The sequence below is a fragment of the Nelumbo nucifera genome, chromosome 1 (genome assembly GCF_055504915.1).
Source record: "Nelumbo nucifera cultivar China Antique chromosome 1, China Antique-T2T, whole genome shotgun sequence".
NCBI classification, from domain to species: domain Eukaryota; kingdom Viridiplantae; phylum Streptophyta; class Magnoliopsida; order Proteales; family Nelumbonaceae; genus Nelumbo; species Nelumbo nucifera.
The window spans coordinates 146513679-146527680 of record NC_142649.1 but is presented as its reverse complement, the minus strand read 5'-3'; the positions used below and the strand labels follow the sequence as shown (position 1 = coordinate 146527680).

At 36.3% G+C, this 14002-nt stretch overlaps 1 protein-coding gene and 1 long non-coding RNA gene across 3 annotated transcripts; both read right to left on the bottom strand.

Moving 5' to 3' along the window:
- Positions 1-44: 44 nt before the first annotated feature.
- Positions 45-5387, bottom strand: LOC104588296 (cellulose synthase-like protein H1). 2 transcript variants are annotated; one of them, XM_010246165.3, is made up of 9 exons: positions 5064-5387; positions 4543-4873; positions 3804-3929; positions 3581-3697; positions 3091-3303; positions 2770-2914; positions 2500-2648; positions 2044-2394; positions 45-975 (listed from the first exon to the last, which is right to left on the bottom strand). In XM_010246165.3, the coding sequence occupies exons 1-9, from the start codon at positions 5318-5320 to the stop codon at positions 415-417; spliced, it is 2250 nt and encodes a 749-aa protein (XP_010244467.1). In that variant the 5' UTR covers positions 5321-5387; the 3' UTR covers positions 45-414. The 2 variants fall into 2 exon arrangements, with proteins under 2 accessions (XP_010244467.1, XP_010244466.1); XM_010246164.3 differs by having other exon boundaries at positions 2500-2681; positions 5064-5386.
- Positions 5388-7824: 2437 nt separating this feature from the next.
- LOC148803959 (uncharacterized) lies at positions 7825-11608 on the bottom strand. The gene is made up of 4 exons (XR_016080344.1): positions 9974-11608; positions 9727-9839; positions 8168-8229; positions 7825-8016 (listed from the first exon to the last, which is right to left on the bottom strand). It is a non-coding gene; the product is annotated as an uncharacterized LOC148803959 (long non-coding RNA).
- Positions 11609-14002: the final 2394 nt, after the last annotated feature.

Genomic DNA, 14002 nt, shown 5'->3' with positions numbered 1-14002 from the left:
CACTTATGTGATACTTAATTATTTAAAAAAACGTTTACCAACCATTTTTTTTAAGACAAATCCAGTACAAACATTTATTTAATAAACCATAACTATGCCAAACATATACATTATTGTTGGGATACTCACAAGTGTTCATATATAAGTATTGTCTTCCTATCAGATGTAAAATGGGAAAGCTGACAAAACCCACGGGGAGAAAGAGAGCTGTATGGGTAGGTATCAACAAGAAACAAAATCATGATTTAATTTTCTGATTAATCAATAGGTCCCTTGCCGTGAAATTCCTAAACTATATCATAATTGATTTCATTGTCCTTGAGAAATACATGAATAATTTATCAAATATATTGAGTTGTCTTGGAGCTTCAATAATGGGTAGAAATAGTAGGCAATTGCACAAAGTATGAATATTCAGTTCTTTGAAGCCCCCAAAGATAAGTGCACGAACAGTAACGCCAGAGCAGCTGATTTGTATATGGTAGAGGTGGGAATTCCATAGATTCCCTTCCTGAAGAGACCTTTCAAGAATGGCAAGAAAGAAAGCACCACCCATATGCTGCAAATGATCTCTCCTAGCCCATACCCAGCTGACCCATTAATATTGAGCCATGACTGCACCCTTAGCAAACCAACTGCAAGTGCAGTCATGTGCACCAACAAAAGGGCCGTGCCGGGCACGAAGATCGGTGACTCGTCGAAGGTAAAAACACCGGCATCGACCTCTGTGTCACTATCGTTGGGGGTATCCTGGTCTTTACGTGTAATTTCAAAGGTGGTCTCTGATAACCCTAAGAGCTTCAAAATGACACCTAATAAACCAAATAGCCATGCAGTTGCAGATATTATCCTCGCCATTCTCTGATTGTTCCACCAAGCACGGATGGTCAGGCCACAGCGGAGGAACTCGGATAGAGTGTAGAGGTTGAAGGTGATAAAAAGAGCAACAGGGAGAAAAAATGCTGCTTCAGAGACCTGCATTCATGTAATAGTTTTCAATGATACGTGTATAGGAATTTCAATTACTCTTGGAGATGTTAGAATCTGTTTGATGATGGCTGAAGTTGTGAAAATGTTTTATTGTTTTTCCTTTTGATAAATAAGGGTCATTTAATAGAACACCTGCTATAGTTTTATAGATTTACTTAAACCCATCCTATAGTTTTTATTTTTATTAAAACACACCCTATAGTTTGTAACCTATTTACTTAATCAATCTTTATACTAAGAGGTGTTTGTTTTGCCATCTAGAAATAGTAACTGAGTGAAAAATGCTCATGTACATGAGCCTATGATTGTTTATTCCAAAATCACCCTTAACACTTCTTCATACAAAAAAAAAAAAACAAAGAGAGTCAAATAGAGTGGTTTCTTGTGTTTTATTAGGGGCAAAATGGTATTTTTATTTTCTTTTAATTAAATTTATTTAATTGGAAATGAGGGTGCAAATTATCATTTTCTATAATCACTTAATGGAAGGTTGATTAAGTAAATTGATTGCAAACTACTACAAGGTAGGTTTTAGTAAATCCCTATAGTGGTGTTTTAGTAAATTACCTAATAAATAAAATAATTATTTAACAAAATATTGTAAGGCATTATAGTCAACCCAACTTCAGCTTAAAGTCTTTAAGCCATTAATTAAGTAGCTTGCAACAACCTAATTAATAAGTAATCCACTGAAAAGCAAAGCAATAAATCATTCAGTCCAGCCATTTCAGCCAGTATCAAATGGCCTCTTCAAGTTATTGTTAGAATGAGACGGGTGGTACCAGAGTGGGTTAGTCCAAAGTCCGATCCATTTTTTAATCTAGATCTTAGGAAATTAGGCTATGTTTGATTTGAAGGAAAAAACAGGAAAAGGAGAAGAAAGACAGGAAACTTATACAAGGTTTGTAAGGATTACCCTATTTTTCCTTTTTTTTTTCTACCTTTTCCTTCAAACCAAACATAGAATTAGTGTAAAGTTGAAATGAGATGGTTGATTGGTTGAGTAGTATATAAATTTGAGACAGTAAGTAAAAGAGCTATATATATGTATACCGTGGGCAGGAATTGTTTGTTGGCGAAGATAGCATAGGAGGGCAGAAGTGCGTAGCATAGCTCAGGGACAGAGCGAATAGACCACACGTTTAAGTAGAGATAGGCTAGACGTTGCCGAAACATGAGTCTTGTCGTTCTGAAGGGGAGAATGGGACTATAGTTGTTGAAGAGAACCTCGAAAAGACCGGTGGCCCATCTCTTCTGCTGAGTCATGCATGCGGGCCCACCGGAAGGTGCGCTGCCCAGGAATGCGGGTGGGTCCGGCGTCATGTAGACGGAGTTCCAACCCTTTGAATGGATTTTGAGTCCAGTGAGGACGTCTTCAGTTGTGGAACCGTATACCCAACCTACCTGCATAAAACAAAACAAAACAAAAGAGAGGACTACCACCGTTCACATTAATTTTCATACTGTCTAGTGTCTAGTGAGGATGTCTTTGGCGTGCCGTTGGTTCACCTTTGTGCCCCAGTAGGTGTCACGCTCATAGCCGCAACTAGCAACTTGAATTGCTGCCTCAAGTGTGGTCGAATCATCGAGTGCTGGAGGATCATCCATCTTTTCTTTGACCCCCGCCAGTATCTCAGATGCCGACTTCATGAATTCCACTGAATTCCCAAAGTTTGCCTTGAGTGATTTCTCTACCAAAACGATCGAAATGTCCAAATAATGACACAAAAGAAAATGGTTTTCATAGATGAAAACGGGATGGGAGGGCTTCTTTTCTACCATTCAATAATAGACGACTAAGCTTTCTTCCTAGGTTAATGTCTGCTTCATCCGGTGATAGTCCATATATTACTTTTCTTCTATGAAAGCATCCTGTTCCAGCATAGAGTGGTCCTTGGATTCCTGCTATTCCACGCCCAGCAAACTGCATGCATGCATGCATGCATGTCACAAGCATATATAACAATGTACGTATTTAGAGCAATTTCCAGCGATAGATCAATTAAGTAATGAGAAATTAACAAATGCGTTTTCAGCTGAGCTTGTTGTTATGTTAGTTCAGGTAATTAGGAAGGTTGAAGTTGAAATTTAGTTACTCACTTCTTGTAAGACTACGAGTTGATTTCCAAATGGGTCATCCTTTAAGGTACCATAGAACGCCTGCGGAAACTGAACGTATGCACTTTCTTTTTCTTGTTGGAAACCGAACAGTAGGCAGACTGCATGAAGAACAGTCTGGGGGTCGTTGGCGAACATGTCACAGTCGACGTTCAGCATGAAAGGGGAGTTCGTCATGACTCCCGATACTCTAGTCTGCTCATATATATGTAAGTAAGATGGCTAAAGAAACCCATATCCGAAAGAATTATTTATGCACCTCGATCAGGAATTCAGGATCATCCTAGCTAGATTTCTAGCAATTAAGGATTAATCAAGCTCTGTTTCTTAAAATCCAAATTATTGGGCAACAAATATAAAACCAAAACAATTCACCAGATGAATAAATTTCTTATTAATTTTATGTTTAAACGTGCGTCAAGGTCCTTTGGCTATTCATCTTGAGAGGGAGATCCAACTTATTTCATCTTACCAATACATTCATAGCTCCTGCTTTGTTGTGATGAGGATGCTTTGGCCGCTTCTCTCTGGATACATAAACGAGATGTGGTAACCCATCCGGAAGATTTCCCTTATTCTCCCATATAACCTATAAACGATCTACCAGGTAAGGGCCACCTATATATATATCTCAAGAATATATAATTTACTACAGAATTTGATGACCACAGGAGAACATACATAAAAAGATTTACCTTCACTATGCTTGGATGGTTTCTGCGATCTATTTTAGAGAAAGCTGCAAATTCCCCTGCTAGATCGCATGGAATGGGGCTTTCAACTACCTCTTCAATTCTTTGCTTAAGTTGTTCATATTCAATCTACACATGTGAAGATAAAAACCACGTTAATTTGTTCTCTTAACAGACAGCCTTTTTTTTTCCTTTTGCTTATCCCATTTGACCCCTTTATACACCGTTTGCTGAAATTAAAGATGCAAGTGCAACATCATTAGCCAGGTTTGCCAAAAACCTGAAAGCGTTTCGGATTTGATTGAAAATCGGGTTAATGGATCAAAGTTAGAAAAGTATAAACCTGCAGATTTTGGAGCAATGGATCTCCTGCACACAAGAACTCTACCCACACCTACGCCCACTAGGCACCACAGCCATGTGTGGCAGAAATGTCTTGTGGTTATAATTCTTGACCCGAGAGAGATTTTTGACCCAACCCAAACTTTTTTTTTTGATAAAAGTATAAAACCCAACCCAACCCGACCTAAAATGGTTCCATTAGAACCTTGATTGAAAGATTACTGTTAGCACTTAGCAGTATCCATGAAGATCACGCAACCTCAGTCGACTCAAAAGGATAATAATCATCCTTTAAAATAAAATAAAATAAATCAAATAAAAACAGAATCCACAAAAAAAAAAAAAAAACTTAATCGAAACATTCATGGTGCTGCTGTGTGAAGTGGTGATACACACATACCTTCATCCTCTTCCAGTCGCCCCCGAAATCTGATGAAAGATCAACCGGTGATGCCTCAGGCTTGCCGGAAAAATATACAGAAGGGGCTCGTACTCGAATGTCATACTTCTTACAGAAAGGAACCCAGAGCTTGGCAAACTTAGATGCTTCAACGAGAGCAAAGAAGGTGAGTGGAGACGCACCATCATCCGAGATATAGCAGGCAAGCTTGTTAGCTGGGTAATCGAGAGCCAACAAGGAGAGTACAGTGTTTACAGTGATGATAGGCGGTTCGAGCACAGGATCTGCTGTTGTAACAAAAATATCTACCGGAGGAAGAAGCTCAACGCCCCTATTGAGGCATGACATAGATATTAGTTCGTTGCAGCAAGAAGAGTGGCTTAGCTTTAGCTCTCAGGTCTCAGCCAAAGCAAAAACATAACATACTACTAAGTTCTAAGTACTAACCTGCTCCTGCCTGCACACTTTAGTAATGATGAAATGATAAATATAAATGAAATTATTGAAATATTACTTAGTACCTTTGTAAGAGGCGCTCAGGATAAGTTCTGTATTCGAATTGATTCCATTTGATGTTCATATTAAGGACCCAGATGAAGGTAAACCAAGACTCACAGAGGAAAGCAAGAAGCCAAGGGACTCCATGGTTTCTGAGCGTTAGAAACCGATATAGGAGGAGGGAAAGCAAGAGTAAGAAGATGATGAGATCTTTGACTCTCTGCAGAATGTTCTTGCGAGGGATTCTCTGTTGGAGGGGAAGAGAGATGGGATTGGCCATGACCGTAAAAGAGAGTAGCTAACTCTTGGCTGACCTCATTATTTGGGCTTCTGTGTGTGGTACTCTTATAATGCCAGTTAGTATGCAGAAATTTGGAAAAACCATGATATTGAGATTTGAGACCGCACGTCCGTCATCATGTATTGTGTTGGTAAAGCATCGTCATCACTACTGGGTCCCACCGCGTGCCATGAAGGTTCCTCGCGAGGCTTTGTTAAAAGAATAGGTGTAATTGTGTAAATCGGGGCGTGCCGGGGGCCGTATCAGGTACGGCACGATTATGTGCGACATGCTGTGTTGGGGGTTTTAGGTCCGTGGGTTAGTATGGTACGATACAGTGGGTGGAACCTATATATATATAATAAATAATTGTTTTTAATTTTGTTATATATATTATTTTATTTAATTATTGTATATATAAATAATTCTATACATAGCTTTGGCCCGGTTCATGCCCAGGCCTAATTCAAGGCTCAACCCACATACTAGTCTAGCCCATGGCACAGGCCCATGCGGGTTCAAGCCATTGGTCGTGCTAGGCTGACCCTCCAAAATATCCCAGGGGAGGGACAACCCGTTTTATATCTCTAGGCAAAAGTAGCCAAATACTCGGGTGGACCTAACCCGATCACAATCTAGCTCAACCAAAGTTTTTACACAGGTTGGACTTGAGTTTTTAAAATTCAAGTTTGGTTTAGGTCAAATAAACAATCTTAACTTAAACAAAGGTTGGGCTTGGATTGAGCCTGTTCAACATTTTATGATATAATACATATTTACATGTTATCAATCTATTCTACCTAGAAATTGGGCTATACAGATCAACACGTTCAAGCCCAAGCCTAGCCTGAAATGTTGGATTAAGCTCGGGTTAGGCCTAAATTGGTAAGCTTGGGGCTAACCTTGAATCAGGCCAAGCCTGAACTTGAGGTTTGAAACTTAGGGTTGGGTTTGGGTTAATCTTTAACCTGACCCAACCCACCCAAGATACATCCCTAAGGAGCATTGTAACATTCTTAATTGTATTAGTTTTTATTTTTTATAAATTGTTTTAGTTTTTATTATATTTTAATTTAGTATTTATTTTTGTTACTTTTAAAGGGGTTAGGGGATTTTAAATTTATAATAATTAAGTTTAAAACTAATAATATTGTTAACTTTTTAATTTTATCAACAAATTTTTAGTATCGTTTTATTCTTAATGAATTTCAAATGGATATCAAATTACAAGATTTAATTTTGAAACTAAAATTTTCTTACTTTTTTGTTGTTTTGTTAATAAACATGTATCGTTTTATTCTTAATGAATTTCAAATGGATATCAAATTACAAGATTTAATTTTGAAACTAAAATTTTCTTACTTTTTTGTTGTTTTGTTAATAAACATGTATTAATTTGTAATAATTTATTTTTAAACAAAAACTTGTATTGATAAACAAATTATTAAAATATTTTTTGTTAATTTATATTATTTTTTATCTACAATTTTTATTACATTATTAACTTAATTAGTTAACTAATTTATTATGTTAATTAATTAGTTAACTAATTTATTATGTTAATTAATTAGTTAACAAATTAAATATGCTTTAGTAATTAAGTTATAATTAGTTAATTAATTATATAATTATTATGATTTAATTAATATTTTTAATTATATAATCATTTTCTAAGTTAACTAAATTTGTTAATTTAATTAATGTAAATAAAAAACTTAATTTTAAATTTCCTACTTTAATTAATAAAAATAAGTTAACTAAATAAAAGTAATTGACTAAATAACCATGTACACGTTAGGCATATATAAAGTTAACAAATTAATTAATCTTAGATAATTAATTTAATTTAATTCAATTGACGTAATGACTTTTAGCAAGTCAATGCAATAAATTGAATTAAAACTTAATTATTTTTGCAATGAACTAATTGAAGAATTATGTGATTAAAGGCTTAATTATGTTATCATTAATTAACTAAGTAGTTTAATACTTTGAAAATTGTCAAAAAGGCCACTTGAATGGGTACCGTAGGAAAAAATGACTTTTAGCGCAGTCAAGATTGCGGCTAAAGGTCCCCAAAACTGCCGCTAGAAGCTTTATTGGCAGTTAAAAAATGCCGTTAAAACAGGTGCCCCTAGTAGATCTAACGTCAGTTTTTGCATTGTCGGTAAAAAAAATTGCCGCTAAAATTAGGGGGCATTTAGCGGTAGTCGTAAACTTCCACTAAAGACCAACTTCCAAGTGACAATTTTATCTTTAAGTAGTCCCGGTAAAGGGATGAATCGACTGCCGCTATATAAGTTTGGTGCGCTTTTCTTGGCATATTTTGTTTAACCACAGTCATGACTACCACAAATTCTCTTTGATTTTTTGCAAAGGTTATATATAGTGGTAGCTGTGATTGCCGCTAATTCTATATTTTTTTCATATAACCTATAATTATTTTCAATTATTTCTAATTTGCTTCAAATAACTTGTTTTCTCTACATTTATCTAAATTGAAATGAAATACAAAAATTAAAACATCAATTAGAAATAAAATTTAAAAGTTCATTCTACATTCAAAACATTTGAATCACAAATATATCTTAGTTTCAAATTGATAAACCCTTTAATACAAATTCCATCATCAATTCTCAAAATTCAAAATACTTGATTTACAAAAACTTCTCCCAAAATCCAAGGAAGATGAATACCTGCACAAAAGATGAAAACAATAATAAATAAATTTACATAGAAAACCATAAAAAAGCTATCAAAGTTAACAATAAAAGGGCATAAATAAGCTATCAAAGCACATGTTTAAGTAAAATGGTAAAGATTTAAAAGTCAAACATTTGCCAATACCCAAATAACAAGATGATAAATTGTTCAGAGTTCAATGCCTCCAACAAGTATAGTATAAAGACCTGAATAAGGAACGAAAAAGAATTACACTTCAGATTTTACAAGGAGATATAGAATAAAAAAGCAATAGAATATTATTAAAATACCACTATTTGACCAAAAGATACTACAAAGATATTTGTACATGAATGGGTATTTAATTAAAAACTTAAATGTAGCAAAAAGTATAAGATATAAGTTGCTAGAGACAGCAAATTAAGCATCACAAATGTAAATAAAAACAGAAATAAATCAACATTTATATGTAAATAACAAAAGAAAAAAGATACCAAGAAACAGTTGATAAAAACCAAGGTTAAATTCATGGTCATCTGCCATGATAACGTCAGGTGAAGTATGAAACATGAGAATCCATGCTCCATTATGAAATAATGATTCAAAGATTACATTACACACAATATTATCTTAATTATTTTATAAAAATGTATTAAGTAGAACTGTTTCATAAACGTTGATACATATATAGTTGTCTTCGTGGATGTTGCTCTTGCAGCAGCCATGGCTTATTGATTTCCTCCTTTCCCTCACCCACTCTTTAGTTAGGCTTTTAGATCTGATTGATTTTCAACATTTTTGCCTGAATTCTATCGAGTGCTCTCTAATCTCTTCCAAATAGTTGGCAACACTTACCACTTTACTACAAACCAAGGTTTTAAAAATCAATTTGGACAATGAACCGGTCAAGGGTCCAGTTCATGAGTCGAATGGTCGATCCGTTTTGATAAAAAAATAAAAAATAAAAAATGGTCAAAATTATTGAATGATTCAAACGGTTCAACCGCTCGGGGTCAATGATTTGTTGACCAAATCAATATTTTTGACAAAAATCCAGTTTTAGAGAAAAACGGAACCGATCACTTTATCGGTTCTCAGTTTTTCAGATCCGACTGTCCAGTTCAATCCAATTTTGAAAACCATGCTACAAACACAAACTTGGGTTTCCAAAAATGAAAATATCCCGTGGAGAGCCATATTACCCTATTTTTTTTTTTTAGAAACAAGCCTGAAAATTTGCCATCATAGGCACATTTTACCCTAATTGAGTTACACAAGGAGCAAGAAAGCTACACCAACCAAAATAAGCACACTTTGGAACGGTGGTCCTATCTCCTAACATAGCCAATTCAATTGCTGCTCTTTCTTTTTTCTAAATTTCATTTTTCTGTGGTGAGTGTTGATCCTCACCACACCTCTCGAGATGAGTCTCGTTTAGCAGTTTTTTTCACTTTTTTTTATGTAAATATTGCACATTTGCACTCAACTACCCCCTATATAAGTTGGGTGAAAGGGAAGGAAGGAGGGCTATTCTATTTGTTGTTTTCTGTTTACGGGTGGGAGAGTTTGATTGATGTGGATTGAAATTTGAGCTAGTTTCAATTCCGGATTTTCTTTGCCTTCTCCTGCTGTTTGTTAGTTTACAATTGATTATTTTCCTTCTCCGTCCAACATGTAATAAAAGAAAAAAAGATTTTGGAACAGAGGGAGAGAAGAATTCTTACTGTATTGTGGGGAGTTGAATAACTGGCCTGCTTGCGTGATTATTGATGTAATGCAATCCGGTTGTTCCCTCTAAGAGATGATTTGGCTTTCAGTAACGACGGGCTAGATGGACCTGCAAGAGATGAATCAGAGAACCCAGGGTTGTTTATTCAGTGGGGTCGCTCCAATGCTTAATTTAGCACTTACTTGCGAGCTTGAAGATGATAATAGATTGTGAGAGAGCTAGAGAACAAAGATCACGCATACCTTTGCCCCTGGGGGGGTGAGGTCTTTATATACTAGATTCCTCGCGGGTTTGGTGGAGTAGTTCCTGGATCCCCGCTGTGACGGGATCTGTTTTCGTGTTAGTTGGGGATAATGCCACCAACCGGTAAGGTTTCCCATTTCCGCCTGAATCGGGGAGTGGGTGAGCTAATATAGCCATTACAAGGTACGATCCCGTAAGACGCGGGGTACGATGGTGAGATCCTTGGAATTACCACGCAACGGTCGGTCTGACTGGGAAGCGAGCTGTCTATAAGGTGCCAGGCTGCACGGTGGCGAGCTGCCTAGTGGAGACATGCCCGTAAGGTGCTAGGCTGCATGGTGGAGAGCTGCCTAGTGGCGAGCTACTTATGAGGTGCCGAGCTGCTTGGTGGCGAGCTACCTGTGAAGTGTCGAGCTGCTTGGTGGCGAACTGCCTAGTGGCGAGCTGCCTGTGAAGTGCTGGGCTGCTTGGTGGCGAGCTGCCTGTGAGGTGCTGGGCTGCTTGGTGGCGAGCTGCCTGTGAGGTGCCGAGCTGCTTGGTGCCGGGCTGCCTGTGAAATATCGGGCTGCTTGGTTGCGAACTGCCTGTGATGTGCCGGATTGCACCTATTTGTCATGAGGTACCATGTGTCATAATGTCATTGGAGGGCCAAATCCGCCCTCATCAATTATCATTCTGAATTATTACACTGGCGGCACTTAGATGTTGTTTTATTCTTAAGGCAAATATGGAATGAGTATAAATACAACTTTGTATAGTGCAAATATCTATAAAATAATACGAAATTTAAGGTTTTTCGTTCTACATATTCGTATATATATTCCTTCCAAACTGAGCCTAAACTTCTTTTCTTTCTCTTTTTATCTTTTCATTAATTGCGGTTTTTCATTTAGGTTGTGTTTGGTTTTAAGAAAAAATAGAAAAAAGTAAAAAAAATGTGGTTTTCTACCTTTTCCTTCAAACGAAACATAATCTTAAATAAACTTTCATACTTGCAATATATACACCTATATTTACATTCTTCGTATCTGTGAGTTTTTGGTTATGGGTTTGAAAACCAATTGGTTCTGTTCACATAGACTTGTCTGTTATGTGGTGAGTGTTGATCCCCTTTTCAAGGATCAACCGACCACGTCAATCATGCCCATGGGGATACTTTTGCAAGTGAAGAAATTAATAAATAATTCCTAACAGATAAGACCATAAGAATGGGACCCATGAAGGAAAACATTGGCAACTGATAGGAGGTGAATCTGTGTCTAATTTGGTCAAATTATACATTGAGTACTTTTGGATTGTTTTTTATCTTTAATACAAGTTAAAAAATAGTAATGTGAAAATTGAAATAAATAATTTAAGATTTAATTTTTCCAAAAAATTTAATAAAAACTAAATATTATAAAAATAATATATTTCATCTACCTTAGCTGATTTATATATTTTATTTTACACATAATTATATGTTAAAAATGAGAACATAGTTATTATTTGAAAAAATAGAGTTATTATATAAAGATACTAGATAAATAATGGAAAACAAAAAATTATAATTATAAAAACTGAAATGAATAATTTAAGATTTAATTTTTCCAAAAAAAATAATAAAAACTAAAAAATAAATATAATTTGTTTTAAAAATGAAAGCATATTTATTATTTAAAAAATAGTTGTTATTTAAGTAAAATACTAAATTAATAAATATTCCCAAAAATTAATAAATATTGAAAATTATAATTATAAAATTGAAAGAGTGATAATTATTGTACAATGTTTGAATGTTCTAGAGTCCCGGTATTGTTTATTTTTATATTTCTCTTCATATAACCTATTAAAGTATGCATTTTTCATGTGTTTATATCTTATTCATAGATAATTCAACTTTTGGTTTAGTATGATTAATGTATTTATGTGATTTGTATGCATTTCGCTAGCGTATCCAATAATTTTTATATCTTTTGTTCGTATCTATGCGTATATCCATATCCATATCCGTATTCATATCCGTATCCAACTTATCCAATACGATACTCGATACCAATACTTTGATCCTTAGTTACCTAAACAATGTTGAGGTTGTGTCTTGAAGTAGCATCCTGTTAATGGACATGTTGCGATGCTTTATGAGGTGCACTCAATCGATCCCAGTGATCCAGATCAAGGCAAACCAATAACGTAGATCAGGCGCCGCCCTCTGATAGCTCAGGAAGACGAAACGACTCCACCGCCCTACGCACGCGCATGCTCTTGGGAGACGAAATGACGCTTCCACTGACTTGTCTCAAAAACGGTACGAGCTCCGCACTACCCAACTCACCCAAAACCGATTGCACCCCGGGTCATTCAGATCAGAGAAATACACTTAAGGAGTTCCTCAGCCAAAGACTTTAGAGCTCTTCCATGCCACACCATGGCCGATCACCACACTCCTTGCCTTCGGAACTAGGGGAGTGGTGTTTGGGTTATGGTTGAATTGGCCCTAGGTGCCATGTGTCACCTCCGCGGCCGTCTTATCTCTTTGGCCATGTCGACACCACGTAAGATGGATAAGTGCGACCAAGAAAGGAGAACCCCATATAGATAAGGAGGGCAACTTTTTCGGGGATTAGGTCTGATCCCGAAGACCTCGGCGGGCAACCTCATCCCGACAACCCTAGAAGGCTCATCCGAATCAAACACAGATCTTCAGCTATAAGTAGGTAACCTCTGCTCAAGGTAAGGGACTTTGGACTCTCCAGCCTTCACACTGTTACTTTGCCTCTGCTCCGACCAATAAGTTTCTCTTAATTGCTCGACCCGACCACCTATTCTTCTTATTGACTTGAACATCAAAGTGTCTACCCAGGGAATAAAAAGTCGGGCCTCTTATCACTTCTTGTTTCAGATCTTACTGCATGGCTTCGTCCTTCCACCTTGGCCTCACCAGTTGGCAAGATTATTTGACTGTGACCTTAGTTCGGGATACCTTGGATTGAACAACATCAACATACATATAGGAAAAAGCCTTGAGTGAGATCCAAGTAGGTTATAAATTAAGAGGTATGGGACCAATCAAATTTTGACTATTTTATTTTTGTCATGGAAAGACAATGGTTGAACCAAAAGGTTGATATTGAAGTAATGTTACATGTATTGTGCAATAAATGATGTTCTGAGTTTTATTATCTTTTCTCATGGAATCAAGGTTTAAAGTATCGAAAACACAAAATGTATCAAAAAGACAATTCTAAGAGACATATCAGGATATGCTTTGAATAATACAGACTAAAATCACCATGATTAGGCATAAAACAAACCCAAGAAAAACACCTTATTCCGTGTTGCCTAGACACCTTGACAACCATAAGTACTACTAGTAAGAACAAAAATGCAGAAATATTATTTTTCTTTTCAATTCAACATTTGTGCTGCATGTAAATGAATTGCCACTTAAAAATCAAAACATGTTCCAAAAACATCAGATTATGGCTATTTTCAGAGGACAAGTTACATTAGCTGCATAGAAACCACCAGGTTCTAGCTGAGTTGTACTAATCTCAATGACTTGCAAATTCATCCCACCTAGCATTTGGCATCTTACTTAGACTCATTAAATTCAGCAAACTAGAGGAACATGCCTATGAACTTATGTATATATGCATGCAAGCTTAAGAAACTAACAGAATATCTAAGAAACCAAAAAGGCAATGCAAAATAAGTCCTCCTTGTTTTTTCGTGTGGTAGGAACAGGATGAGTCTTAGCCTTAGGCTCGAAGCTCAGTTTAGATTAGACCTGTTTATGGGTCGGGCTAGGCCGAACTCGGGGCGGGCTTTTATTCTGTATTAACAGAATTTTCTAAGGCCCGAGCACAATCCCGGTCCGACCATCGGGGCTACAACTTGGCCCCAAGCCTGGCTCTCATAAAAAGCCCGAAGCTCGAGCCTGGGCCTGAGGCCAAAATTTAGCCCATATTGTTAGCGGGTGAATAGAGAGAGAGAGAGTATAAAGAAAAGAATAAAAAATATTATATACTAAATTATAAATATATACT

Excerpts from the sequence above, each read along its gene's own strand:
- LOC104588296 (XM_010246164.3), bottom strand. The coding sequence starts at position 5,320 with ATGGCCAATCCCATCTCTCTTCCCCTCCAACAGAGAATCCCTCGCAAG. Across the intron at positions 3,930-4,542 it reads GCGACTGGAAGAGGATGAAG|ATTGAATATGAACAACTTAA; the intron begins GTATGTGTGTAT and ends TCACATGTGTAG. Across the intron at positions 2,915-3,090 it reads AACTCGTAGTCTTACAAGAA|TTTGCTGGGCGTGGAATAGC; the intron begins GTGAGTAACTAA and ends GCATGCATGCAG.